Below are 25,112 nucleotides of genomic sequence, written 5' to 3' on the forward strand. Positions count from 1 at the left end.
CAAAACACTGAGAAAAAAGTAAATAAATTATATTAAGCTGACTAGCAATCGGTGTGGGGGGGGGTGGAAACATACAAAACTGCCGTTAATTCTGTAACTCTTTCTCTAGACCAAGATAAATTTCACATGGATCAAAGATCTAAATAGAAAGAATAAAATCAGAAAATAGCCGTTAAAAATAGGGGATATTTTTCAAAATGAGAAGTGTGTGGGCTGGGAATGTGGCTTAGTGGTAGAGTGCTTGCCTAGCATGCATGAAGCCCTGCATTCGATTCCTCAATAACACATAAACAGGAAAAGCCAGAATTGGCTCAGTGGCTCAAGTGGTAGAGCACTAGCCTTGAGTAAAAGAGGCTCATGGACAGTGCTCAGGCTCTGAGTTCAAGCCCCAAGACTGGGTCAAGGGAAGTGGGGTGATGGTAATCGAAGCTGTGAACTGATGGCTCACACCTGCAATCCTAGCTATTTAGGAAACTGAAATCTAAGGATCATGACTCTAAGTCAGCCTGGAAGGAAAGTCTGTGAGACTCTTAATCTCAATATAACCAGGAAAAGAAAAACAGAAGTAGAGCTGTGGCTCAGGTGGTAGAGCTCTGGCCTTGAGTGAAAAAAAACTAAGGCAGTGCCCAGGCCCTGAGTTCAAGCCCCAGTACTGGAATACACAAACAAAAAGTGACTCTGCTCTTCAGTAGCCAATATAAACAGAGTCATAATAATATCAACACATGCCAGATGGAAAGGCTGGAGGGCTCGAATGTGGAGAGAGGCATATCTTGAGGTATAACTATATTCTGTTTGAACTAGAGGTGTTGAATTTGTCTCTGCTGAGAAACACCAGGGCAAGCCTGTCTGGGCAAGTATACTAGCCACCAATGTACCATTATATTTCAATATTTCCATCTTGATAGAAATTTTAAATTGTTTTCTATCTTGATAAAGTTTGAAAATCACTTTAGGGTTAAATTCATATATTTTAATTAGTGAACTGACTGAATCAGACAAAACCTTTGTGAAGTTAACCTAAAAAAATTCTATAAGGAGCCATTTTCATAATTTTTTTATCACTCATTGGCAGTATTTTGTCAATGAAATTTCCAGAATAAAAAAATTTTTATTATATTGACAAAATTATATTTGTGGACTGGGAATGTGGCTTAGTGGTAGAATGTTTGCCTAGTATGCATGAAGCCTTGGGTTCAATTCCTCAGTACCACATAAACAGAAAAAGCCAGAAGTGGTACTGTGGCTCAAGTGGTAGAGCACTAGCTTTGAGCAAAAGCAGCTCAGGGACAGTGCCCATGCCCTAAGTTCAAGCCCCAGGACTGGCCGAAAGCAAACAAGCAAGTAAGCAAGCAAGGAAGAAAGACAGACAGACGGACAGAAAGAAGAAAAGAAAGAAAGAAGGAAGGAAGGAAGGAAGGGAAGAAGGAAGGAAGGAAGGGAGGAAGGGAGGGAGGGAGGGAGGGAGGAAGGGAGGGAGGGAGGGAGAGAGGAATTGCTTCTGGAAGTATTCTATAATGTATCTGCAAACACATGATCAGCTAATATAGGCGGGAACAGGAGACCAGCTGGAGTCACTGCTGGTAGCCCACAATGAGCAGTGCCAATGGCGAAGGCTCCATGGAGCTGGTGTGAAGAAGAGGGAGTCCAGGATCCCCTCTCCTGCTCTGGGGGAATTCCACTCTGGTGATAACACAGCTCCTCCTTCAGTCTCATGGAGATGGCATCTGGAACATGTTTGTGTTAAGTGCAATCTGGAAAGTTGGTGTTGCCATAAAATGCGGTAAAAGCCAATTTGGACTTTCAGAGTTCAAATATTTGGGATATAAGGTGGGATAATCAAACCCCCCGAGGGATAAAATAAATACTATTAGGGAACTGGAGGGCTCCCAGAATGAGAGTCAGGTAATTCTGTAGCCCATCAGGACATATCAGAAGTATGCTTGCATATCAAGATCTTAACCAGACCTTGAGCAGGAAGACTAAACTGATAGTGTTATCTGCACTCGTGGGGAGGGTTAAGTTTTAAAAGCTGAGAATGTCTTGGATTTCTTTATAGGTTTAGTGAACCCAGACTTTTCAAAATCCTTCACTAAGATCTTGTTCCTTCTTATCCATGATTTACTCATTTGAGGATTAAGGTAGTTTTATCTTAAAACCACAAAATGTAAGGCATTTTCTCTAGGAAAACAATTATCAATAGACAACAGGTACCTTTTCTACTTAGAAGAAATGTTGGACTTCCAATAAATCCATGTCATAAATATGTGGCACAAAGAAAGCCTCATTTTATTTATTTATTTGGTTTGGTTCAGTTTTGAGGATGCTTGTTTGTGGGGGTTGGCTGTAGGGTTTTGGGGGGATGGTCTTTGTTTTTATAGTAATGGGGTTTGAACTCTGGCTTTTGTACTCGCTAGGCAGGCCCTCTACCAACTAAGTCATACCTCTAGCATATTTTTATAGGTGTTTTATATTTTTTTGCCAGTCCTGGGGCTTGAACTCAGAGCCTGAGCACTATTCTTAGGCTTTCTCAAGGCTAGAACCACTTGAGTCACAGCACCATTTCTGGCTTTTTTCCATGTATGTGGTACCAAGGAATCGAACCTGGGTCTTTGTGCATGGGAGGTGAGCACTCTACCAGTAGGTCAAACTCCCAACCCCTAGAGATGTTTTATTAAGCTCTACTACAAAGAGTATGCAAAGTGTTCCACAAAGATATAGTTAGTGTCCTAACTAGATGGATACTGCTCTTACCACTGGCAAGCATGGGTGTCAGACTTTGTATTGCTGAAACTAACACCTGACATAATTTATGATAGGTATGGGAGGAATGAGCTATGTTGTTCATGGTTCTTTCCTTTTTTCCCCTTTTATTAAATCCAGGTCCCCAGCCTGTGTGTGTGTGTGTGTGTGTGTGTGTGTGTGTGTGTGTACAGTGCCCCAGATAGGGCTATTCAGAATTTTGTGAACTAATTATTTGTATTATTCTTGAATATGGGTATGGGTGGCTCATGCCTGTAATCCCAGCTACACAGGAAGCTGAGATCTGAAGATCATGGCTCAAAGCATGGCGCAATCCTGGGCAAGTCCATGAGACTTATCACCAATTAGCCCCCAGAAAACCAGAAGTGGTGCTGGGGCTCAGAGTGGTAGAGCCTTAGCTTTGAATGCAAAAACCTAGGGACAGCACCCAGGCCTGGAGTTCAAGCCCCACAACTAAAAGGAAAAAAAAATAAAACATATTCTATATGTTCTTCTTGTCCCTATCTGAAGCCATGAGTTACAAAACCATGAACCTCACTAGAGCAGGTCTTCAACACACCTCAGTGGCCAAAGCCTTATTCCAAACGTTTTCCTTCCTCCATTCCACTGCACTCTGTGTGTGGATTCCACTTCCTCCTGTGTGTGGATTCCAGTGTCCCCATCCTTTCCACCAATGCCTCTGCCACAGCCCTCTGGATGCTCTGCACCATCTTGGTTCTTTCTCTTCCTTTCTCAGATATAATATGTCATCCTCCCTAGTTGGCCACCCTTGCTGCAACCTCGCCTGTCCCTGGTTTTTCATTCCCCCACACCCCTTTGTCAAAGCCCTGCTCTGCTCTGTTCAACAAATACAGATCCTGGGCCAGGAGTTTGGCCTAGTGGTAGAGTGCTCACCTAGCATGCATGAAGACCCAGGTTCGATTCCTTGGTACCGCCTACATAGAAAAAAAGCTGGAAGTGGTGCTGTGGCTCAAGTAGTAGAGTGCTAGCCTTGAGAAAACCCAAGGACAGTGCTCAGGCCCTGAGTTCAAGCCCTGGGACTGGCAAAAAAAAAACCAAGACAAAGATCCTTTATGAGCTAAAGGCAATGCTGGAAAAACAGCTTAAGGTATGGGAAGCAACTCTCAAGACAGGGTATTTAGCTAATGACACGAGAGAACCAAAAGCAATCAAATAGAATGTTATTTCCTGCTGATCAGGAGGAGAAAAAAAAAAAACAGCTACCAGATGATTCCTAATCTCTGCAGACAGATACCTTCCATTGTTCCTTCTTCAGTTTTCTCTTTAGCATCTAATGTGGACAGGAGGCTCTGCTCTGAGCCCAGAACTAAGGATCTATAGGATCACTGCCTAGGCTCCTGAGGGCAGTGTCTACCTCAGTTCCTAACACACAGACAGTGCCTGCCCCCCCCCTTCTTTGTCACAGTACTAGGATTTGACCTCAGGGTCTCACATTGCCTGATCTCTGCTGGCTAGGTTTACCAACTGAATCCTACCTCTTGAGCTATGTTCCCAAACCCTTCTGCTTTAATTACTTTTTAAATTCGGTCTCATGGTTTTATCCAGGCAGTCTAGACCACGATCCTCCTATTTATACATTTTGCATAGCTGGAATGACAGGCATGTGCCATCATAGCTGGCTTATCACCCTGCATTTTATAGTAAATTAATTAATGAATTAGTTTCATCTCTGAAATTTATAGTGTAAAGACATAATTCTAAAGCGGTAGGTGAGGGCGTGGTTTTGATACCATCCACCAATCTTGGTAAACCCAGGCTATAGCTCAGGGTTTGCTGACTTAGCTGAACCATCATGGCCATCTAGTGGCAGGACATCTACATCACTGGTTTAATACATCGGCTGTAAGTTTGGTTTCAATCAAATTGGCTTGTTTGCTTTTGTGTGTGTGTGTGTGTGTGTGTGTGTGTGTGTGTGTGTGTGTGTGTGTGTGTGTGTGTGTGACATGCCAACCTCGGAACTTGAACTCAGGCCTTTTTTTATCTAGCACTCTACCACTTTAAGTCAGAGCTCCACTTTTGGATTTTGTTGATTTTTGAAGATGAATCTCATGGACTTTCCTGCCCACGCTGCCTTTGCACCTCGATCCTCATATCTCAGCTTCCAGAGTAGCTAGGATTACAGGAGTGAGCCACTTGCATCTAACTCTTATCTCAGATTAATCCACAATGGCTCAAGAGGTAGAGCACTAGCCTTAAACAAAAAAGGATCTGAGACAGCATGCAGACCCTAAATTTAAGCCCCAGTACCAGCACAAAAGAAATAAAACCCTAACTAAAAGTTACAAATGACAGGAACTGGGAATCTTAGTACATGCTTGTAATCCCAGCACTCAAAAGGGAAAATAGAAGTTCAAGGCCAGCCTTAGTTACATAGCAAGATTCTGTGTCAAGGAGAGACAGACAGACAAACCGACAAGCAGGTAGACAGGATAGGTAGAGAAACCTAAAGATGGGAATTAAACTCCTAAGTGAGTTAGAGAAGGAGCCTGGCACCAAAGACAGCGAGAAGAAATCAGGGTGAGTTCTGTACTTGTCAAAGTTGACGTCCAGCATGCCCGGCTTCTCATGGCTGATTCGTAGCAGTGGCATGTCTAGCCGCCGAATCGATTCCTTGTCCAGTGTTGCTGTCCACTCTTGGAAGGTTTTTCGAACAAGTTCATCAATGGCTTGAACCATCTGCTGGTAAGTATGTACACTCTCCTCTCCAGTCCCAATGTGGGGCAGAAAATGGGCACCAGAAAGGCACTGAAAGGAAACAGATGGGGAGCCTATTTGCACATTCCTCCAAGAGGAACCAGCTCCCAAGACCCTCCAACATGTGCACTCTCATGTGCACACACACACACACACACACACACACACACACACGCAGTGATACATGTGGGCTCACTATAGAACCTGATTCTGACAGCTCTTTAAAGGAAGGCTGACTCTGGAAACTGAGGGGAAACACTAAGGCACAATGAGAAAAGGAGTCAAAGTGAGAGAAAAGCAAAGTTAGTGCAAGAAAATAGTTGAGAGGAAAAAAGTTGAAAATCCTTCACTGACATACAAAGGCGAACACGTTGGGCCTTTGCCAAAGGACCCCTTTGGGTCCCTGTCTTAGTCCAGTCATTTAAAGTCTGCTTTGGTCTCTCCCAGAACCAATTAGACAAGAGCTCAGCATTTTAAGTGGATTTTAGTCTATGTTGCCAAAAAGATTTTTTTTTCAGATATGGTGTTTGAACTCTGGGTCTGAGCTCTGTCCCTGAGTTCTTCAGCTCAAGGGTAGTGCTCTACCACTGGAACCACAGTGCCACTCGTGGTTTTCTGGCAGGTTAATTGGAGATAAGAGTCTCATGGACTTCAGTGTCTAGGCTGGCTTCGAGCGGGACCTTCTGATCTCAGCCTCCTGAGTAGCTAGGATTATAGGTGTGAGCCTCTGGCGCCTGGCTTTCAAAAAGGTTTCTTTCTTAATATTTCTTTCTTTCTTTCTTTCTTTTCTTTTCTTTTCTTTTTCAGGATTTGAGCTCAAGGTGTTGTTTGCTCAGCTAGTACTTTACCACTTGAGCCATCCCTACAGCCCAACTTTTGGTTGGTTATTTTTTAAATGGCAGTTTCACAAGCCGTATCAGCTCAAGCTATCTTTCAGCTGAGATCTTCTGCATCTCAGCTTCCTGAATAGCTAAGGTTACAGGCATGAGCCACCAGCAGCTGGCTCCTTGGTTTTTGGTTTTGTTTCATTTTGTTTATTTCTCCTTCCGAAGTAACCAATTTCTCACCTATCCACGTCTCTGGATCACCAAGCATACACCTTTGCATTGGCCTAAATCCCTCCTCTTCTACCTTGATATGAAATTCCTACCAGACACATTTGTGTCACCTCTGCAAACCACAGCCAGTCTAGATGAACTGAAATCTGTCCCTCCCCTCATCCAATTTAGTTTCTGGTCATGAAATGTTCTGGCCCCTCCTCTTCCCCCTCCTCACCCCTCCCAGCAGCACACCGCTGTCTCCAGACACCTCAGGGAGCTTGCCAGAGGCCAGGCACCTACATTCATGACTCTGTCGATGCGGCGCCTGAGGATGAGGACCCAGTGTGCCAGGCCAGAATATTGAGCCATGTAGGGCTCTAGGTATGGAAACTTCTTGTTCAGTTCACGGTTCACCAGGGACAGTTCGTTATTGAACAACATGTAGAGATCCACTGTTTTCTTCTCATATGTCCGCTTGATGGCCTAAGGAACAAGAGGACAAGATGCATGATATGCCTCCTAGAGGAGGTTCCCTCAGACATTTATCCCAGAGGAAATTCACACACACACACACACACACACACACACACACACACACACACACACACACACACAGTGGGACCCACACTCCTCACAGTTATGGAAGTCAGGGGAGCAGAGGGAAAGATGGGGGATAGGAGTTCTGGCAATTCTGCACATGGTAAAGAGCACTCATGCAGACAGGATGGCATCTAAAAGGCTCAGAGAAACTAAAGGGAAACAGAGAGCCCTCCCCCACCCTGGTCCCCCAAGGCAGGGTGGGTGGCAGCACCTCCCGGTTTGCAAGCCGGTGGAAGGTGTCCAGCAGGAGCACGCCATGCTCCACATCCTGAACAAACTCAAAGGCCGAGGTGATCAAGTTCTGGGTCATCACCTCCAGATCCTTGACTGAAGCACGGAATCTGCGCCATCAGAAAAGTAGGTGGAAATGGGGATGCCCCTAGTGGCTCCCCAGGACATCCCCTGAGTTCTGTGCACTGAGACATTCAGATATATGACCATGAGCTTTACATCCATGAGATGGGTTCTGATGCTCTCATTAATATTAATTAACTAACTAACATAACAGACACACAATTCCATCTTTTGCCCAGTGTCCTAGAAGTTGAGTGGCCCTGGTAGGTCAATTCTGGAACCCTGAGCCTGACCAGCTAACTCCCTCCCTTGTATTCTCTCTTGTTTGCTCATCCTTTCTGGCAAATCCTGCCTCTCCTCCCACTCCTTTTTTTTTCCTTTTATTTTCTTTTGTTTGTTGTTGTTGTTGTTTTCTCTTCCTACTCTTATCTTCCTAGATCTCCCTTCTCTGCAGGCCCTGGCACCAATCAATAAGTGATCTACTCACTTATTGTAGTCTTCATGCCAAAATGTGTTCTTGACATCTAAGATGTCCCCTCGAACAGATCGCAGCATGCTCAGACTTTTGTGAAAGATATCCTCGATTTCCAGTAAGTTCCGTGTGATCTGTGGCCCCTGGGCACCAAAGAAGCAAGGAAGTGGTCCTTGCTTGCCATCTTCCCAACGGGCGAAATGGTATTGACAGTCACAGATCTAAAAAAGAAGCCATCTTGAGGGTTCCTCCTTTCCTTGCTGAATTTTCTGAGTCCTCAACTCTTTGGCTTCACTTCAAATATCTAGGAACCAAGGAGGACTAACCAGATGTCGATGGGATGCTGGGATGGATTTGGGCTGTACATTGACTGACATAGGAGATGCTAGGGTGGCAATAACAGGCAAAAAGAGAGGGATAATGGGAGGGCACAGGATTATGTAGAAGAGCCAAGCATATAGTCTATGTTTGGCCTTGGCTCCATTTGCTTGGCTCTCAGAGGGACCCTGGAGGGTCCAGGCATCTTCTCACCTCAATAAGGTCCTTGCAGCGTTGTACAAAGGCATCAACTTGAGCAAATATGCTGGTCTGGTCTAGGACCCAGCCCCGATTAGAATACCTGTGTTAGGAGAAAGATGGGCTGCATCAGAAAGTGGAAACACAGGGGATCCGTCTGTGCATGCACAACTAGGTGAACTCTACATTGGAAAAATAAGATTCAGCCAGGCACCGGTGGCCTAGCTACTCAAGAAGCTGAGATTTGAGGATCGTGGCTCAATGCCAGCCTGGGCAGGAAAGTCTGTGACACACTTATCTTTTAAGGAGCCAACAAACAGCTGGAAGTAGAATGTGACTCAAGTGGTAGAATGATAGCCTTGAGCACAAAGGCTCAGGGAAAGTGCCCAAGCCCTGAGTTTTAGCCCCAGTCTCAGTGCACATGGGGGTGTGCATACACCCCCCCCACACACACACATACATACATACACACAGGTACTCCAGAAAGGAGTGACAAGAATGACAAGAACAGGGGAGAGTCCTCATACTGGGTATGCATCTGCACTGCCCCCAGATAGTGATCTTTCCAAGCCTGACAACAGGAAATGCAGCCTTGCAGGTCCTCCTTGCTAGACGTGACATATCCCTCAAAGATTCGGTCCAAGGAGATGGCATGGCAGCACAAGCGGATGATCTCGTTGCTCATCTGCAGAGAAGAGCCCAGCAGCCTCAATTTCCAGCCTTCCATCCACTCTAAGTCCCCGAGTCGTGCCTCAGATCCTGACTGCTTACTCTTTGATTTGTCTCTTGAGACCTACCTTACCCCTATCTCCTTCCTCTGAGTTCCAGACAGACTTCCTTTTTTAATTTATTTTATCTATTTTTTATTTTTGCTGGTCATGGGATTTGAACTCTGGGCCTGGGCGTTGTCCTTGAGTTCTTCAACTCAAGGCTACTGCCCTACCCCTGGAGCCACAGTACCACTTCCAGTTTTCTGATGGTTCATTGGAGATAAAAGTCTCTTGGACTTTAGTGCCCAGGCTGGCTTTGAACTGCGATCCTCAGATCTCAGCATCCTGAGTAGCTCAGTCCTGAGGTTCCCCTAATCCCGCAAGCTCAGCTAAGTGTCTCCTCTCCCACTTTTTGGTACCATCTCATGTTCTTTCCTAGACTATCTCCCCACTGCAGAAATTTAGCCTAGAAGTCTGTTCCTCCTGCCTCCTGATAATAATCAGCTCACCCTCTCAGAGCCTTTCTCCCTGCCTGATTCTCCCTGCCTGAGCGATTTCCATTGAAAATAAAAAAAGAAGTCCTGCCCAGACCCATGAAATCTGACTGTGCGCATGGAAGGCTGCCTGGGTTGATTAGAAGTCCTCAATGCCTTCCCACCACACATCTGCCAGGGAACTTGAGGTCTGTCAGCTTGGCCACCCTCCTGGTTGCCCTCATCTTCCATGCACATACCTTCCGAAAGAGGGAGGTCAGTCTCTCCCGAGTATTGTAATGGGGAGAGTTGACCCAGATGATGCGGATGAGACTGATCAGCTTTGGGAGCTTGCTGGAGATATCCTTGGGCCGCAATAAAGCCAGCTCCTGATAGGGCTCCTTCAGGATCGACAGGAAGGTCAGGTTTGACTGTGCTTGGCGAGAGCCATCCTGACGGTGAAGAAAAACCAGTACATTTACCCGCTGCAGAGAATCCATTGAGAACAAGCACTGTGGATGTGCACACAAGGCATGTGCGCTTGCGCCAGGCTTAGGGCTTGAACTCAGGGCCTGCACTCTCACTTGGCTTTTTCCCTTACAGCTTACATTGTCCTTGGTCCACTCCTCCATATTGGGGATAAGAATCTCTCAGCTTTGTCTGCCAGGACTAGCTTGGAACCTTCATCCTCAGGTAGCCTCTTGTCCAGTTACAAGTATAGACGCCAGACTAGAGCATTATTCATCTTAAACCCCAGCCTGCCTCACCATTACCAGGAAGCCTTCAGGATCAGTTTACACCTAATCAACTTGTACTCATCTTCTCCTGCCTAGCAAAGCATTCCAGACGGGAATGTCAGGGGCCATTCCTCTATTTTCACCCGCTGAATTCACAACTTGGTATAAAACAGATACTCCACAGCTGTTGATACACTGCCTGGACTCCATCCACAAAAGGCCACTCAGCCCTCTGCACTGCCCTGCTCTCAACAACGACGACAACGACAGCTTTACAGTGACAGCTCAATGCTCTTATACTTGTGAAAAATTTCACCTGGGAAAAAAGGTCTTCCATCTCTGTGCCAATCCCTGTGGGACTCAGCACTAATGTAACCAGCTTATGCTGATTTTGTTTTAATTCACAACTGAATCGCACAGGTTCATCTGTGGTTCTCATGCCATCGTTTAATCCTCTTTTACATAAATCCTATTTTCTCAGCTGGATTGGAGGGGTTGATCACAAGAGGGGAATCAATGCCTCTTTGTTGATTAACAGGATGTCTCCCTACCTAAGCTACAAGCACCTGAGAGCCCCTATCCCACTACTTTTACTGTCTCCCCACAAGTACCAGTCCTAACATGGTGGGTCAGTCTACGTGGCGATAGTTCTGTCAGCTCCATATCATCTCAATCACTGCTCCCCTCCCCCCCTTTTTTTTTGGCCAGCCCTGGAGCTTGAACTCATGGCCCGGACACTGCCCCTGAGCTTCTTTTGCTCAAGACTAGCACTCTACCAGTTGAGCCATAGCACCACTGCTGATATTTTTTTGTGTATGTGGAATCGAACCCAGGGTTTTTATTCATGCTAGGAAAACACTCTATCACTAAGCATCATTCTCAGCTCAATTGCCTTCTTCCTAAGCCCCCAGGCTCTGGTCCAATTCACAGACCTGGATCTGCTGGGCCATTTTTACAAAGGGCGCCAAGTAGGATGACTTGGCCAGGTCCAGGATGGACTCGATATGCTTCACTCCCTCCTTCACCAGCTGCTTGCTGATGCCAGACAGGTCCATGCATCGGTTGTGCCAGAACTCAATCTCTTCCAAAGGACCGAGACTCTCTCCTGTCTCCACAGACTCCTGTGCACTGAGCACCTCTTTGATCTGTCGGGTCCAGTGGATCATGGAGGCTGCAAGGGAGAGTGTGAAAACTCTCAAGTTTCTTCGCCATGCTCCCCAATGGCTCCCTCTTCCTGCCACACAGTTGGACGGCCTTTTCCCACTCTGTGATCCCTACTAGATGCCACAATGCCTGCTACTCACTCTCCAGCCGCTGTACCAGTTCTTTGTCCTTGACCACCACTTCCGGCTTCATGTTCATCGCCTCCAAAGGAATGTAGAGGACCGTGTGTCCTTCCAGTTTATACCGGGTGTCTAAGGAGAGGATCATGGAAGTCAAAGAGGCCTCGGTGTCAATTAGGGTGGATGGTTAGTGGGGGCCCAGAATGACCATCAGACTTGCACAATGTCTGTGAGTTGTGCATCCATAGATGTTTAAAATCTGCGCTCTGATTGAGATTCTGAGGACATTGGTTCAAAACCAGTCTGGGCAAAAAAAAAAAGTCTTATCATCAATTAATCATTAAGAAGCTGGAAATGGAGGTGTGCTTCAAGTGATAGAATGCTAACCTTAAGCCAAGTGACAGTTTAAGCTCTAGTACAGGTGCAAAATAGAAGTAAACAAATAAAATCTGCATCTGTACTGAACACGTACACACTTTTTGTTCTGGTTTTCTGCCCTGAATAATACAATATAAAACCTATTTCTACAACATTTACATTATATTCAGTATGTATTAGAATGCAACAGAGCATAGTAGTAAATGCCTACAAAGTATTCAGGAAGATAGGCAGAAGGATCTTAAATTCAAGGCCAGCTGTGGCTACATAACAAGACCATATATCCAAAAAAAGAATTTAAAAAAAAAGGAAAAAATAAGGATATTGGAAAGCCACAGGCACTGGTGGCTCATGTCTATAAACCTAGCTACTCATGAGGCTGAGGTCTGAGGATCATAGTTCAAAGCCAGCCTAAGTACGGAAGTTTGTGAGACTCATCTCCATTGAACCACTAGTAGAGTGCTAGTGCTGAGCTGAAGAGCTCAGGAATAGCACCCAGGCCCAGAGTTCAAGACACAGGACTGACGACAAAAAAAAAAAAAAAAAAAAAAAAAACCTGGGCATGGTGGCTCATGCTTGTAATCCTAGCTACTCAGGAGGCTGAGATCTGAGGATCAAGGTTCAAAGCCAGCCCAGGCACAAAATTGGCTGAGATTCTTATCTCCAATTAACCTCTAGAAAACAGGAAGTGGGGCTTGGCTCAAGTGTAGGGCAGTAGCCTTAAGCTGAAGAGCTCAGGGACATCGCCCAGGCAAGTTCAAACCCCATGACCCACAAGAAAAAAAAAAAAAGTTGGGAGTTTGGCCTAGTGATAGAGTGTTTGCCTAGCATGCACAAAGACCTGGGTTCAATTCCTTGGTACCACATACATAGAAAAAGCCAGAAGTGGTGCTGAGGCTCACCCAAGGACAGTGCTCAGGCCTTGAGCCCAAGCCCAGGACTGGCAAAAAAAAAAAAGGATATTAAAGGATATTGGGAAGATGTGTGTCCCCATTCTATACAAAAGACTTGAGCATCTGCAGATTTGGTATCTGAGGGGAACTGGAGACAATCACCCCCAGATAACATAAATGTATTTCAGAAGAGGAGTCAGGGGAAACCATGGCTCATGCTTCTTTAATATCAAGAAGAAAAATAAAAACTAGGTATAGTGATTCATGCCTGTAATTCCAGTACTCAGGAGGCCAAGACAGGAGGATTGAGAGTTTAAGGCCAGCCCAAGTTACAGAGCAAGACCCTATCCCCCAACCCAAGCTCCCCCAAAAAAGGAGAAAGGAGAGGCTGGGAATGTGGCTTAATGGTAGAGTGCTTGCCTAGCATGCATGAAGCCCTGGGTTCCATTCCTCCGTATCACATAAACAGAAAAAGACAGAAGAGGTTCTGTGGCTCAGGGCACTGTCTCTGAGCTTCTTTTGCTCAATGCTAGCACTCTACCACTTGAGCCACAGGGCCACTTCTGGCTTTTTATGCATGCTAGGCAAGCACTCTACTACTAAGCCACATTCTCCCAACCCTCTGGGGGTTTTGTTGTTGTTTTGTTTGGTTTTTTGTTTTCTGATTTGGTCTCCCTATGTAGCCAGTTCGTTCTGAAATGCTTAATCCTCTACCTCAGTCTCCTTGTGTACTGGAATTATAGGCATGCACGACTATGCCTAGTATCCTTTACTTGTCGTTATCATATTTTGCAATTTTGATTGAAGACACTGAGAATACATGAGAACAAACAGCTTGTGTTTGTGTGTCTCTGGGAAGTAGTGGGGCAGAGAATGAAAGGACAAAGGTGAACAAATGCAGAGGTGGTATTCAGTAGACACTGGAAAATAAACTACACAATTATGAGCAGGGATGGGAAGGAAAAACTGGGAGAGAATGGGGGAAGGGTTGACACTGGCCAAGAAGAAATGTACTTATTATTTGACTTATGAAACCATAACCCCTATGTACATCTCCTTTATAATAACATTTTTTTAAAAACTGGGAGTGTCATCTAGTGGTAGAAAACTAATCTAGTATTTCATGAGTTTGGTAACTAGCACCAAAAGGCAAATAAAAAAGAAAATTCTTCTAGATGCCAGTTCTACATATTAATAACAAGGCTAGTGGCAATACTTAGTGGTCAAGCATGGCTTTCTTATGTGTGAGGCATGGTGCGCCAAAAAACAAAGTGTATTACATCCTTGTCTACTCATTTGGGGCATTCCAAATTTTTTTTTTCTCTTTGCTGGTCTTGGGCTTGAACTCAGGGCCTGGGTGCTGTCCCTGAGCCTTTCTGTACTCAAGGCTAGCCCTCTACCCCTTGAGCCACAGCACCACTTGCAGCTTTTTCAGAGTAGTTTATTGGAGATAAGTCTCATGGACTTTTCTACTGAGGATGGTTTCTAACTGTGATCCTCAGATCTCAGCCTCCCAAGTAGCTAAGATTACAGGTGTGAGTGGGATATTCTACTTTACTCACCTGTCAGGCAGGCCAAGAACCTGTGTAGATGTGAAGCAAAATGATTTCGAATGCTCTCAGGCCAGGTTGTATTTGCGAAGATCTGAGGGACATAGACACCGTTGAGCAGCCGGAGTAGGGCAGGGATGTAGGGACCCCGCACTGTTCCAAACTGTACTATGGACCGGAAGTTCTCGGGAGTGATAGGAACGGGTGATTGGCGAATGAAGTAGACAAGCTGATTCTGGGTCTGTGTAAAAGGCAGCAGATCAGAGTTCAGTGTCCAGGTTTGACCATAATGCCCCCAGATCAGGCTCCCAGCATGACAGCTCCTGTCACCATCCCTTGGTGATCCAGTGGCTCACACCTGTAATCCTAGCTACTCAAGAAGCTATGATCTGAGGATCAAGGTTCAAAGCCAGCTGGGGCAGGAAAGTCCATGAGATTCTTATCTCCAAGTAATTAGCAAAAAGCTGGAAAAGGCACTGTGGCTTAAGTGGTATAACACCTGCCTCGAGCAGAAAAAACTCAAGGACAGAGCCCAGATCTTGAGCCCCAGTACCAGCACAATCAGGACTGATTTTCTCTGTTTTGTCCAACTTGACTCCAGAGCCTAGGACAGTGATAGGGACATATGAGATGCTCAAGAAATGTCAGGTGAATAGATAGATAAGACACCAGAGATTGGATAAAGCATTTCAGCTTTGAGAAGCATAGAAGGACTGGAGCCAGACTGCTGTGGTTCATGCTTCTAATCCTAGCTACTCAGGAGGCTGAGACCTGAGAGTCATGGTTCAAAGGCAGCCGGGGCAGAAAGACTGTAAGACTCCTGTTTCCAATTAATCACCGGTAGTCCAGAAGTGAAGCTGTGGCTCAAGTGGTAGAGTACTAACCTGAAGTAAAAAAGCTAAGTGCCCTCAGTTCAAGCCCCAGGACCAGTTTAAAATAAAAAGGAAGAAAGGACTGAGAGTGTAGCCTAGTGGTAGAGTGCTCGACTAGCATGCACGGAGCCTTAGGTTTAATTCCTCGGTACCACATACTCAGAAAAAGCTGGACGTGGCACTATGGCTCAAGTGGCTGAGCCTTGAGCAAAAGTGTCCAAGAACAGTGCCCAGACCCTGAGTTCAAGACCCAGGGATGGCAAAAATAATAATAAATAAATAAAAAGGAGGAGGACTGGAAGTAAGAGACAATTAAATTGTCTCAAAATTTTAATTTCAGTTGTAAATGCTTTTTCCAATTTTCTCTTATTTAATTAAGATTTTTATTGTAAAGGTAATGTACAGAGTGGTTACAGTTATGTAAGTCAGGTAAAGAGTATATTTCTTTTTGGACAATGTCACCCCATCACTGGCTCTCACCCAGTTTTTTCCTTCTATCCAATTTTCATTTATCTTTTGATTTTGCTCCTGATGAGTTTCTGCTGTTGCTTACCCTAAGAAATGTGTCACTTTCATTAGTTTCCTCTATAACTTTTCAGATTTAAAGGCGTCACTGCCACATACTTAGAAAGGTCAGTCCCAGGGCCGGGAGTTTGGGCTAGTGGTCGAGTGCTTGCCTAGCATGCACAAAGACCCGGGTTCAATTCCTCGGTACTACATACATGGATAAAAGCCAAAGTGGTGCTGAGGCTCAAGTGGTAGAGCTCTAGCCTTGAGAAAGTCCAAGGACAGTGCTCAGGCCCTGAACTCAAGTCCAGGACTGGCAAAGAAAGAAAGAGAGAGAGAGAGAGAGAGAGAGAGAGAAAGGTCATTCCTATCCTAGTATCAGTATCAGTTCACCAGGTAGCATTGTTTTAGTGTTTTATTTTATGTGAATTTTGAGCTATATAAATCCCCAGCCTTTGAAAAGTTTTTTGGGGTTTGGTTTTGTTTTGTTTTTGCCAGTCCTGGGCTTGAGCTCAGGGCCTGAGCACTGTCATTGGGATTTCTCAAAGCTAGAGCTCTACCACTTGAGCCTCAGCACCACTTCAGCTTTTTTCTACGTTTGTGGTACCGAGGAATAGAACCCCAGTGCATGCTAGGCAAGCACTCTACCACTAGGCCAAACTCCCGGCTCAGGTTGGTTTTTTTTTTTTCTTTTTAAACTAGTGTCACTGCGATCTCTATCACTCTCTATCTCAAATATATATATTTTGCCAGTCCCAGAGTTTGAACTCAGGGCCTAGACAGTGCCTCTGAGCCTCTGTTGTGCTCAAGTCCAGTGCTCTACCAATTAAGCTACAGCACCACTGCTGACTTTTTCTGAGTAATTTATTGGCCATAAAAGTCGAACAGTAGCCAAGTATGGTGGCTCACGCTTGTAATCCTAGCTACTCAGAAGGCTGAGACCTGAGGAACAAGATTCAAAGCCAGACTGAGCACTAAAAAGCCCCTGAGACTCATTCCAAGTAACCACTAAAAAGCTGGAAATGGTGCTGTGTCTCAATGGATAGGGTGTTAGCCCTGAGCTGAAGAGCTCAGGGACAACATCCAGGCCCAGAGTTCAAGTCCCACTGCTGACCAAAAAAAAAGTCTCACAGAGGGCTGGGAATATGGCCTAGTGGTAAAGTGATTGCCTAGCATGCATGAAGCCCTTGGTTCAATTCCTCAGTGCCCAAGGACAGTGCCCAGGCCCTGACAAAAAAAAAAGTCTCAAAGACTTTCTTTTTTTTATATATATATATTTTTTATTGTAATTAATAGAAGGGAGTCTCAAAGACTTTCTTGCCTAGGCTGGCTTTGTACTGTGATCCATGAGCCACTGGCACCAGCTAATTTATTTAATTTTAAGAACTGAAAAGAAGACAAAAAGAAGTTATTAATAATTACCCTCTTCCCACTATCCAGAAATAATGTATTTTATATCCATTTTTTTCACTGGTTTTTTTTTCATGTCAATAAAGACTTTATTAAGGATGGTACTGGGATTCAAGCTCAAGTTCTTCTGATTACTAGGCAGGCCCTCTACCATGTGAGCCATTCCCCTAGCCATTAATATTTTTACAATAATATACATTAATTATCAATAATTAAAATAATATTAAAGGGCTGAGAGTGTGATTCAGTACTACAGCACTTGCCTAGCATGCACAGGTCCGAAGTATTATCCCTACCACCACACAAAAAGAAAGAAAGAAAGAAAGAAAGAAAGAAAGAAAGAAAGAAAGAAAGAGAGAGAGAGAGAGAGAAAGAAAGAAAGAAAGAAAGAAAAATATACATATATGCAGGGATACCTATCATAATACCCATTTGTAATCCCAGCTGCTTCAGAAGCAGAGGGAAAGGATTTCAGTCAGAGGCCAGCTAGAGAAAAAGTGTAAGTTCCTATCTAAAAAACAAAGTTAAAGGTAAAAAGATTTGGGGCATAGCTCAAGAGATACAACCCAAAGCTCTAATTGAATCCTCAGAACAACTTTTAAAGAATCCAAAATTCTAGTGCCCAGAAATTAAATATTAGTATTAGAGAAAACATTATTTCAGGCATTTTTCCTGTAAGCATGTTATTATAGCTTGGATTTGAAGTATTCCTCAAAAAAGGCTTATCTGCCAGGTACCCATGGCTCAGTTCTGTAATCCTAGGCTGAGATCTGAGGATCCAGGTTTGAAGCCAGCCTAAGCAGAAAAGTGGGACTCTTTATCTCCAGTAAACAACTCAGAAGCCAGAAGTGGTGCTGTCGCAAATGAAGCTCAGAGACAGCACTCAGGCTCTGAGTTCAAGCCCAGGACTGGCGCATGCATACGCGCGCGCGAGCGCGCGCGCACACACACACACACGCACGCACACACACACACACACACACACACACACACACACACATCTATGGTTCCGGTGGTATAGGATAGCAAGTAAGAGGCCCTAAATTCAAATCCAAGAACCATAAAGCATTCTATTTATAGTTAGAAGTATTACATTTAATTTTATTTGAATTTAATATAAAGAAGTTAAAATAGATACAAGAGCCAGGCACTGGCGGTTCACGCCTGTAATCCTAGCTATTCAGGAAGCTGAGATCAGAGGATTACAGTTTGAAGCCCATCTAGGCAAGTAAGTCCATGAAACATTTATCTCCAATAAACTCCTCAAAAAAAGCTAGAAGTGGTGTGTGGCTCAAGTGGTAGAGTACTAGCCTTGAGTGCAAAGCGGCTCAGGGAAAGTACCCAGGCCCTGAGTTCAAGCCCTACAAGCACCACCAACACCATCACCAAAAATTGTTAGTCCTCTTCTCCTGAAAACAATTTTTTTTTGCCAGTCCTGGGACTTGAACTCAGGGCCTGGGCACTGTCCTTGGGCACTTTTGGCTCTAGGCTAGGACTCTGACACTTGAACCACAGCGCCACTTCCAGCTTTTTCTGTGTATGTGGTACCAAGGAATCACACCCAGGGCTTTATACATGCTAGCCAAGTGCTCTTACCACTAGGCTATGCTCCTGGCCTGAAAACAATTTTTTTAGTGGTGCTGGGTATCAAATGCAGGACCTCACATATGCAAAGCATGTGCTTTTTTCCTATTGAGTTCTATTTCTGGCCCAACTTTCCCAATTTTTCATTCTGAAAAGAAACTCCACCTCACAGAAAACTGAGATAAAAGCACAATGAACAAATACACTAATTGCCAGCACTTTGCTGTATTTGCTTTCTCTCTGTTCTAGCTGAGCTGTTAAGAGTTAGCTGCAGGTGTTCAGATACCACACCTTTAAATACTTCACATATATCTACTAAAATTCAGGATAATCTCTGACATATCCAACATATTATCATATTCAAAAAAGATTCGACCTAATGTTTTATACAATTCAACTTTTCCCAGTGCCCTAAATAATGGAATTGATAGCTGGCTTGCTTCCCATCTATAGTGGCCAAGTTTCTTTAGTGTCCTTTCCTGGCAAACAATTCTCTATTCTTTTCTTTCATTCCTAACTTAGAGATTTCTGTCTTTTTTGGGGCGGGGAGGGCAGCCCTGGACAGCACTGTCCCTGAATTTCTTTTTGCTCAAGGCTAACTCTCTACCACTTGAGCCATAGCCTCATTTCTGGATGGTTTTTGGTAGTTTAGAGATAAGAGTCTCACAGACTTTCCTGCTTGGGCTGGCTTTGAACTGCAATCCTCAGATCTCAGCCTCCCCCTGAGTAGCTAGGAGGACAAGCAAGAGCCATTGGTGCCCAGCTAACTTTGATATTTCTAACAATCCAAGCCAGTTTTCAAAAATAGTAGTCAGTTTGGATCTGTGGAAGTGGAGGTATTGCTGAAGTGCCAGTCCTGAGTGAAAAAGTCAACTGAGAGCTCAAGGTCCTGAGTTCAAGCCTCACTATTGGCTAAAATCAAATAAAACACCAATAGATTTATCTGATTATTAAATTACTATTATCTCATTATTAGATTAAGGTTAAGTATTCTTAGTAGAATACTCACAGGTTATGTTCCCAACAATGTAAATATTCTCAGAGGGAAGGGTAAATGGAGAGGATGAAATGAGGGCGAATATGGTGGAAATGTTATATATATTACAACAATGAGGCTACTTGAAAATGTTTTAAGGACTGGGAAACAGGTCAGTACCACAAACATAGAAAAAGTCAGAAATGGTGCTGTGGCTTAAAGGGTAGAGCTCTAGCCTTGAGAAAGTCCAAGGACAGTGCTCAGACGCTGAGTTCACGCCCCAGGACTGGAAAAAAAAAAAAAAAGTGGGGTTAATTGGGCCAGGAGTGTGGCTTACTGGTAGAGTGCTTGCCTAGCATGCACAAAGGCCTGCGTTCAATTTCTCACTACCACATACACAGAAAAAGGCATAAGTGGCACTGTGGCTCAAGTGGCAGAGCACTAGCCTTGAGCAAGTAAGTGTCCAAGGACAGAGCCCAGCACCTGAATTCAAACCCCAGGACTGACAAAACAAAGAAACAAAAAAAGCTCAAGGACAGCATCCAGAATCTGAGCTAGAGCTGGCAAAAAGGAGGAGGAGGAGGAGGAGGAGGAAGAGCAGGAGAGAAAGTGTGAGATTGATAGGGTATACTATACAAATGTACAGAAATGTCACAAATGAAACCCCCATTTATATAATACACTAACTTAAAATCTTTTTAAAAAAATAATTAGTAAAGTCAAGTGCCAGTGGCTTATGCCTATAATCCTAGCTACTTGGAAGGCTGAGATCAGAGGATAATGGTTCAAAGCCAGCCTGGACAAAAAGAAGGAAGTGGAGCTGTGGTTCAAAATGGTAGAGTAGCAACCTTGAATAAAAAAGCTAAGGGGGCCGGGAGTTTGGCCTAGTGGTAGAGTGCTTGCCTAGCATGCACAAAGACCCAGGTTCAATTCCTCGGTACCACATACATAGAAAAAAGCCGGAAATGGTGCTGAGGCTCAAGTGGTAGAGCTCTAGCCTTGAGAAAACACAAGCACAGTGCTCAGGCCCTGAGCTCAAGCCCAGGACTGGCAAAAAAAAAAAAAGGTAAGGGATGGGGACAAAAACATAAGAAGGGGTATGAATGTGTAAGAAGTAATGCACCTACTAGCTGGCAAATATAACTGTAACCCCTCTATACATTACAATAAAAATAATTTAAAAAAAAAAAAAAGCTAAGGGACCCAGGCCCTGAGTTCCAGCCCCAGTACCAACACACTCACACACACACAGTAAATTAGTACATATCCTCACATTTTAGTGGCATAACCAAGATGAATATTAGTATGTTAAACCATTTTGTGAAATGCAGCATGTCCTTTCATTGCCAGTTTCTTTTGCATTTCAGGGAAATTCTTTGGCGTTTATCTCTAAATTTACGTCTGTGTCTCTTACTGGCGTTCTATATTCCAGTCGATCATCTATGCCTGGCTTTCAAGTATTTTAGCTTCTCTCTAATTGCATTAATGTCTTCAGCCTTTTCCTTGGCGTGCGCTGTGACTATCACAGGCTCCTCCGTGGGTAAAGGCTTTTCAGCCATCGCTATTCCACTCCTGGCCATTTCTCACCCTCTAGTGCTGTAACCTGCTGCTTCCTTCATTTTGTAAATTCTGCACTCTCCCTTTGATCTCATGCTCACCTCGTATCATTTCATCTCAATTTTTTTTCAAAGTTGAGTTTGTGTTTGGATCTGGGTTGTAACTATACAGCATGGAGCCATTTTAAGGAATTTCCTTCTCTTCATTCAGTGATGTCCTCTTCCTTTATGTGCTTTGTTCCTTTTTCTTTTTTCTTTTTTTTTTTTTTTTTTTTTTTGTCCTTGATATAATATGCTTGCGGTTGCCATGCAATTTTTTCTCATTTTGCTCAGGCTCGGGCAGCTCCATGAATTCATTCTTTTAGCTTTAACATACTGTGGGTTACTTCTGGGTGTCCCACTGTGAGAGACCGTTTATTTGCTTCTTGAAGTTCAAGTGAAAAAATCGGGTATTTTATATTTTACTCTGCTCTCTAGACTAAGATGCTTGTGTGCAAGAAGGGGCAGGTGGCTAAGACTAATTTAAGACAATATCAAATCTTTGTTAAAACAGTCAGACAGGCTCTCTCTCCCTCCCCGCCTCCCCCCCTAAGTGCCCTTTCATCTAGTTAGCACCCTTCCAGTGGTTCAAACCACAATGGCTTCAAACCACAATCTTCAAATCTCAACCACCTGAGTAGCTAGGATTACACACATGAGCCACCAGGAACTAGCAACCATTTATTTTCGTCATGCATTTTTTAAAAATTGACTAGAATTGATTATAGTTCTTTTTTATTGAAAAGGGTGTGTGTAGCTTTGTGTTGGCTTCATTTTTGCTGGCTTTCTTTTTTCTTTTTTTTTTTTTTGCTCATTTTGTCAGTAATTCAAGAGATTTTTCTTTTTCTTTTTCTTTTTTGTTTTTGTTTTTTTTTTTTTAGTGCTAGGGATCAAAACTCATGCCTGCCAGGCAATCATTCTATACATTTTAAGCTCTGAGAGTAATAATTTTTTTTAAGAATGTTCCAATTGGTTATCTGAACCAGAAAAATACAAGTAAATCTATATTCTATTTGGAATAAATTTCAGCAGACTAAATGAATTCTCTTTAATTGAAAAACTTCATGTTCCATATGTTTCCTCAATACTATTCATTGACTAATCCATCCTTCCTACAGTTTTTTAAATGCCATTTTTTATAGAAAATGCCTACATATTTTTCTCTGTACTTTCTATTTTCTGTATTTCCTATGTTTCTGAACTGTTGCTGATAATGTCTATTTTTGAACTTTCTACATTTCTCTACTGTTATTTATTATGTATATTCATGAACTAGTATAACTGTTTTAATTACTATAGTTTACAAAAACATTTTTTCTATTCACAAATCTCCATTACTTCCCCTCTTCATTATTATCTTCATTTTTTTCACATTTTTCTGGATGCGTTGTTAAATCCTTCATACAAGAAATATAGGGAATGTGACATTTTGACACTATATAGCAGCTGCATTAAAATGATACCCAAGTCACGTGCTTATAGTCGCAGCTATTCTGGAAGGAGGATCACCTGAGCCCACTAGTTCAATGCCAGCCTGAACAATGTAGTAAAACATTATCTCAAACCAAACAACAAAAAAATATTCCCTTTTTCTTTTTTCCTACTTCTGAGACTGGGACTCGAACTTGGTACTAGCAGTTTTCATTCATTGGCCAGCACCCTAACAACTGAGCCATGCCTCCAACCCCACAGATTCTTTTTTTGATGAAATACCTTTATACTATTAAGATTTCCAAGAGAGGTGCCAGTGGTTCACGCCTATCATCCGAGTTACTCGGGAGGCTGAGTTCTTGGGATTGCACTTCTAAGTGAGCCTGGGCAAGAAAGTCCGTGAGATTCTTCTCTCTAACCACCAAAAAGCTCAAAGTGGAACTGTGACTCAATGGTAGAGGGCACACCTTGGGGGGATAAAAAAAAAAGCTAAAGAACAGTACCGAGTCACTGAGTTCAAGCCTTAGGACTGGGACAAACAAACAAACAAACAAAAAAACCCTTCCACTCAGGAACAGGACATGGCTCCCCAATTATTCAAATACTATTGTATAGTCTGTAACAAAGTGCTTTTCTTGAATATAAATTCCACTTTATATAGACTACTCATATGTAAACATGAATAGTTTTCCAAATTTTTCTTTCTTTTGTAAATGAATTTTTTTCATTGTGTTTTGTAGTTGATGGTTGACAGTACACAGGGAAAAAAAAAACAATGGCTTTGGTCAGGCCCTGCTGGTCCACGGTTATAATCCTGACTCTTTTATTTTGTCAGTTGTGGGACTTGAACTGTAGGCCTGGGCACTATCCCTGAGCTCTTCAGCTCAAATCTACCGCCCTACCTTATGAGCCACAGCATCACTTCCGTTATCTGGTGATAAATTGGAGATAAGAGTCTCCCTGACTTTAGTGTCCAGACTGGCTTTAAACCTTGATCCTCAGATCTCGGCCTCCTGACTAGCTAGGATTACAAGTGTGAGCCACCACGCCCACTGGACTCAGCTTATAATCATAACTCTTAAATCCAATTAACCAGCAAAAGGCCTGACGTGGAAGTGTGACTCAAACACTCAGACAGTACAGCCTTGTCCTTGAGTAAAAGAGCCATCTAAGAGCACTAGACTCCGAGTTCAGGCTCCACTACTGGTACACACACACACACACACACACACACACACACACACACACACACACACACAGAGTCATGGCCTGTTTTGCCTTTGTTTAATATGTAATGCTTCACAAATTGTGTCATAGCTCCACGGGGTCATGCACAACTTCATAATCCTTTCCATTTTTGTTTATGTGATGCCAAGTAGAGCAAAGCAATGACCTTTCTCCAATATTTAATTTGTTTAATTTCAAGTGTACAGAGACGTTGAAAGAATTTTATGAGTCACAGTACACCCACCAACCGGATCATACCACTAACATTTTACGACACATCTTTCTTTCACTGACTCCTTACCAGAGGTCTACCCTCCTCTCACACAGCTTCATGTCGCTCTCATAGTTATCTCCTCAGACCAAAGGAAGCCGTCAATAGCTCTCGCTGGGACACAAGCCAAATTCCTGAGCACATCATACAAGTCGACGCCAGTTCACCTCAAGATCATTTCCCACCACTCTCTTTTATTTTCTCTGTACACAAAGTGTTGTCCCTGTGTTGTCAGGGTGAAAAGGTCAAATGGAGGGGGAGTAGATGGATGGAGACAGGAAGGGTGGGCGAGCACTGTGAAAATGTGAGGTATGAGAGGACTTGGGGATCTTTGGGGAGAATGACAGAAGGAATGGCATTGATCAAGATGGATTGCATGTATAAACTGATGTGTTGAACTGAAATCTCTTTCTCTGTGTGTATCAGTACTGATGCTTGAACTCAAGGCCTGAGTGCTACCCCTTAAGTTTTTCACTCAAGGCTGCCATTCTACCATTTGAACCAGAGCTCCACTTCTGGGTGGCTATATAAGAAGTAAGAGTCTCTTGGACTTTCCTGCGCAAGCTGGCATCAAACTGTGATCCTTAGATCCCAACCTCTGGAGTAGCTTGGATTACAGAGATGAGCCACTGATACCCAGCTAAAACTCATTAGTACAATCACTTAAAGATAGTAAAATTAGGGGGGAGGGAGATAATAAATTAGGTCTGGGAATGTGGCTTAATGGTAGAATGTTTGCCTAGCATGCATGAAGCTCTGGGTTCAATTCCTCAGTACCACATAAAAAAGAAAAATCCAGAAGTAGGGCTGTGGCT

At 43.6% G+C, this 25,112-nt stretch overlaps 1 protein-coding gene across 2 annotated transcripts in view; it reads right to left on the reverse strand.

Annotated features, from left to right (window-relative positions):
* Positions 1 to 25,112, reverse strand: part of Dnah2 (dynein axonemal heavy chain 2) — a 119,815-nt gene that overhangs the window by 80,753 nt on the left and 13,950 nt on the right. For both annotated transcript variants that reach the window (XM_090349645.1, XM_090349646.1), the window contains exons 5-14: positions 14,437 to 14,665; positions 11,625 to 11,735; positions 11,253 to 11,491; positions 9,844 to 10,035; positions 8,928 to 9,085; positions 8,416 to 8,503; positions 7,900 to 8,105; positions 7,330 to 7,459; positions 6,819 to 7,001; positions 5,315 to 5,529 (exon numbers count right to left, since the gene is read on the reverse strand). In XM_090349645.1, the coding sequence (XP_090205771.1) occupies positions 5,315 to 5,529; positions 6,819 to 7,001; positions 7,330 to 7,459; positions 7,900 to 8,105; positions 8,416 to 8,503; positions 8,928 to 9,085; positions 9,844 to 10,035; positions 11,253 to 11,491; positions 11,625 to 11,735; positions 14,437 to 14,665 (1,751 nt within the window). The remainder of the gene's footprint in view (positions 1 to 5,314; positions 5,530 to 6,818; positions 7,002 to 7,329; positions 7,460 to 7,899; positions 8,106 to 8,415; positions 8,504 to 8,927; positions 9,086 to 9,843; positions 10,036 to 11,252; positions 11,492 to 11,624; positions 11,736 to 14,436; positions 14,666 to 25,112) is intronic.

This window comes from Megascapheus bottae, chromosome 17 (genome assembly GCF_031878675.1).
Source record: "Megascapheus bottae isolate mThoBot1 chromosome 17, mThoBot2.hap1, whole genome shotgun sequence".
Classification (NCBI taxonomy): domain Eukaryota; kingdom Metazoa; phylum Chordata; class Mammalia; order Rodentia; family Geomyidae; genus Megascapheus; species Megascapheus bottae.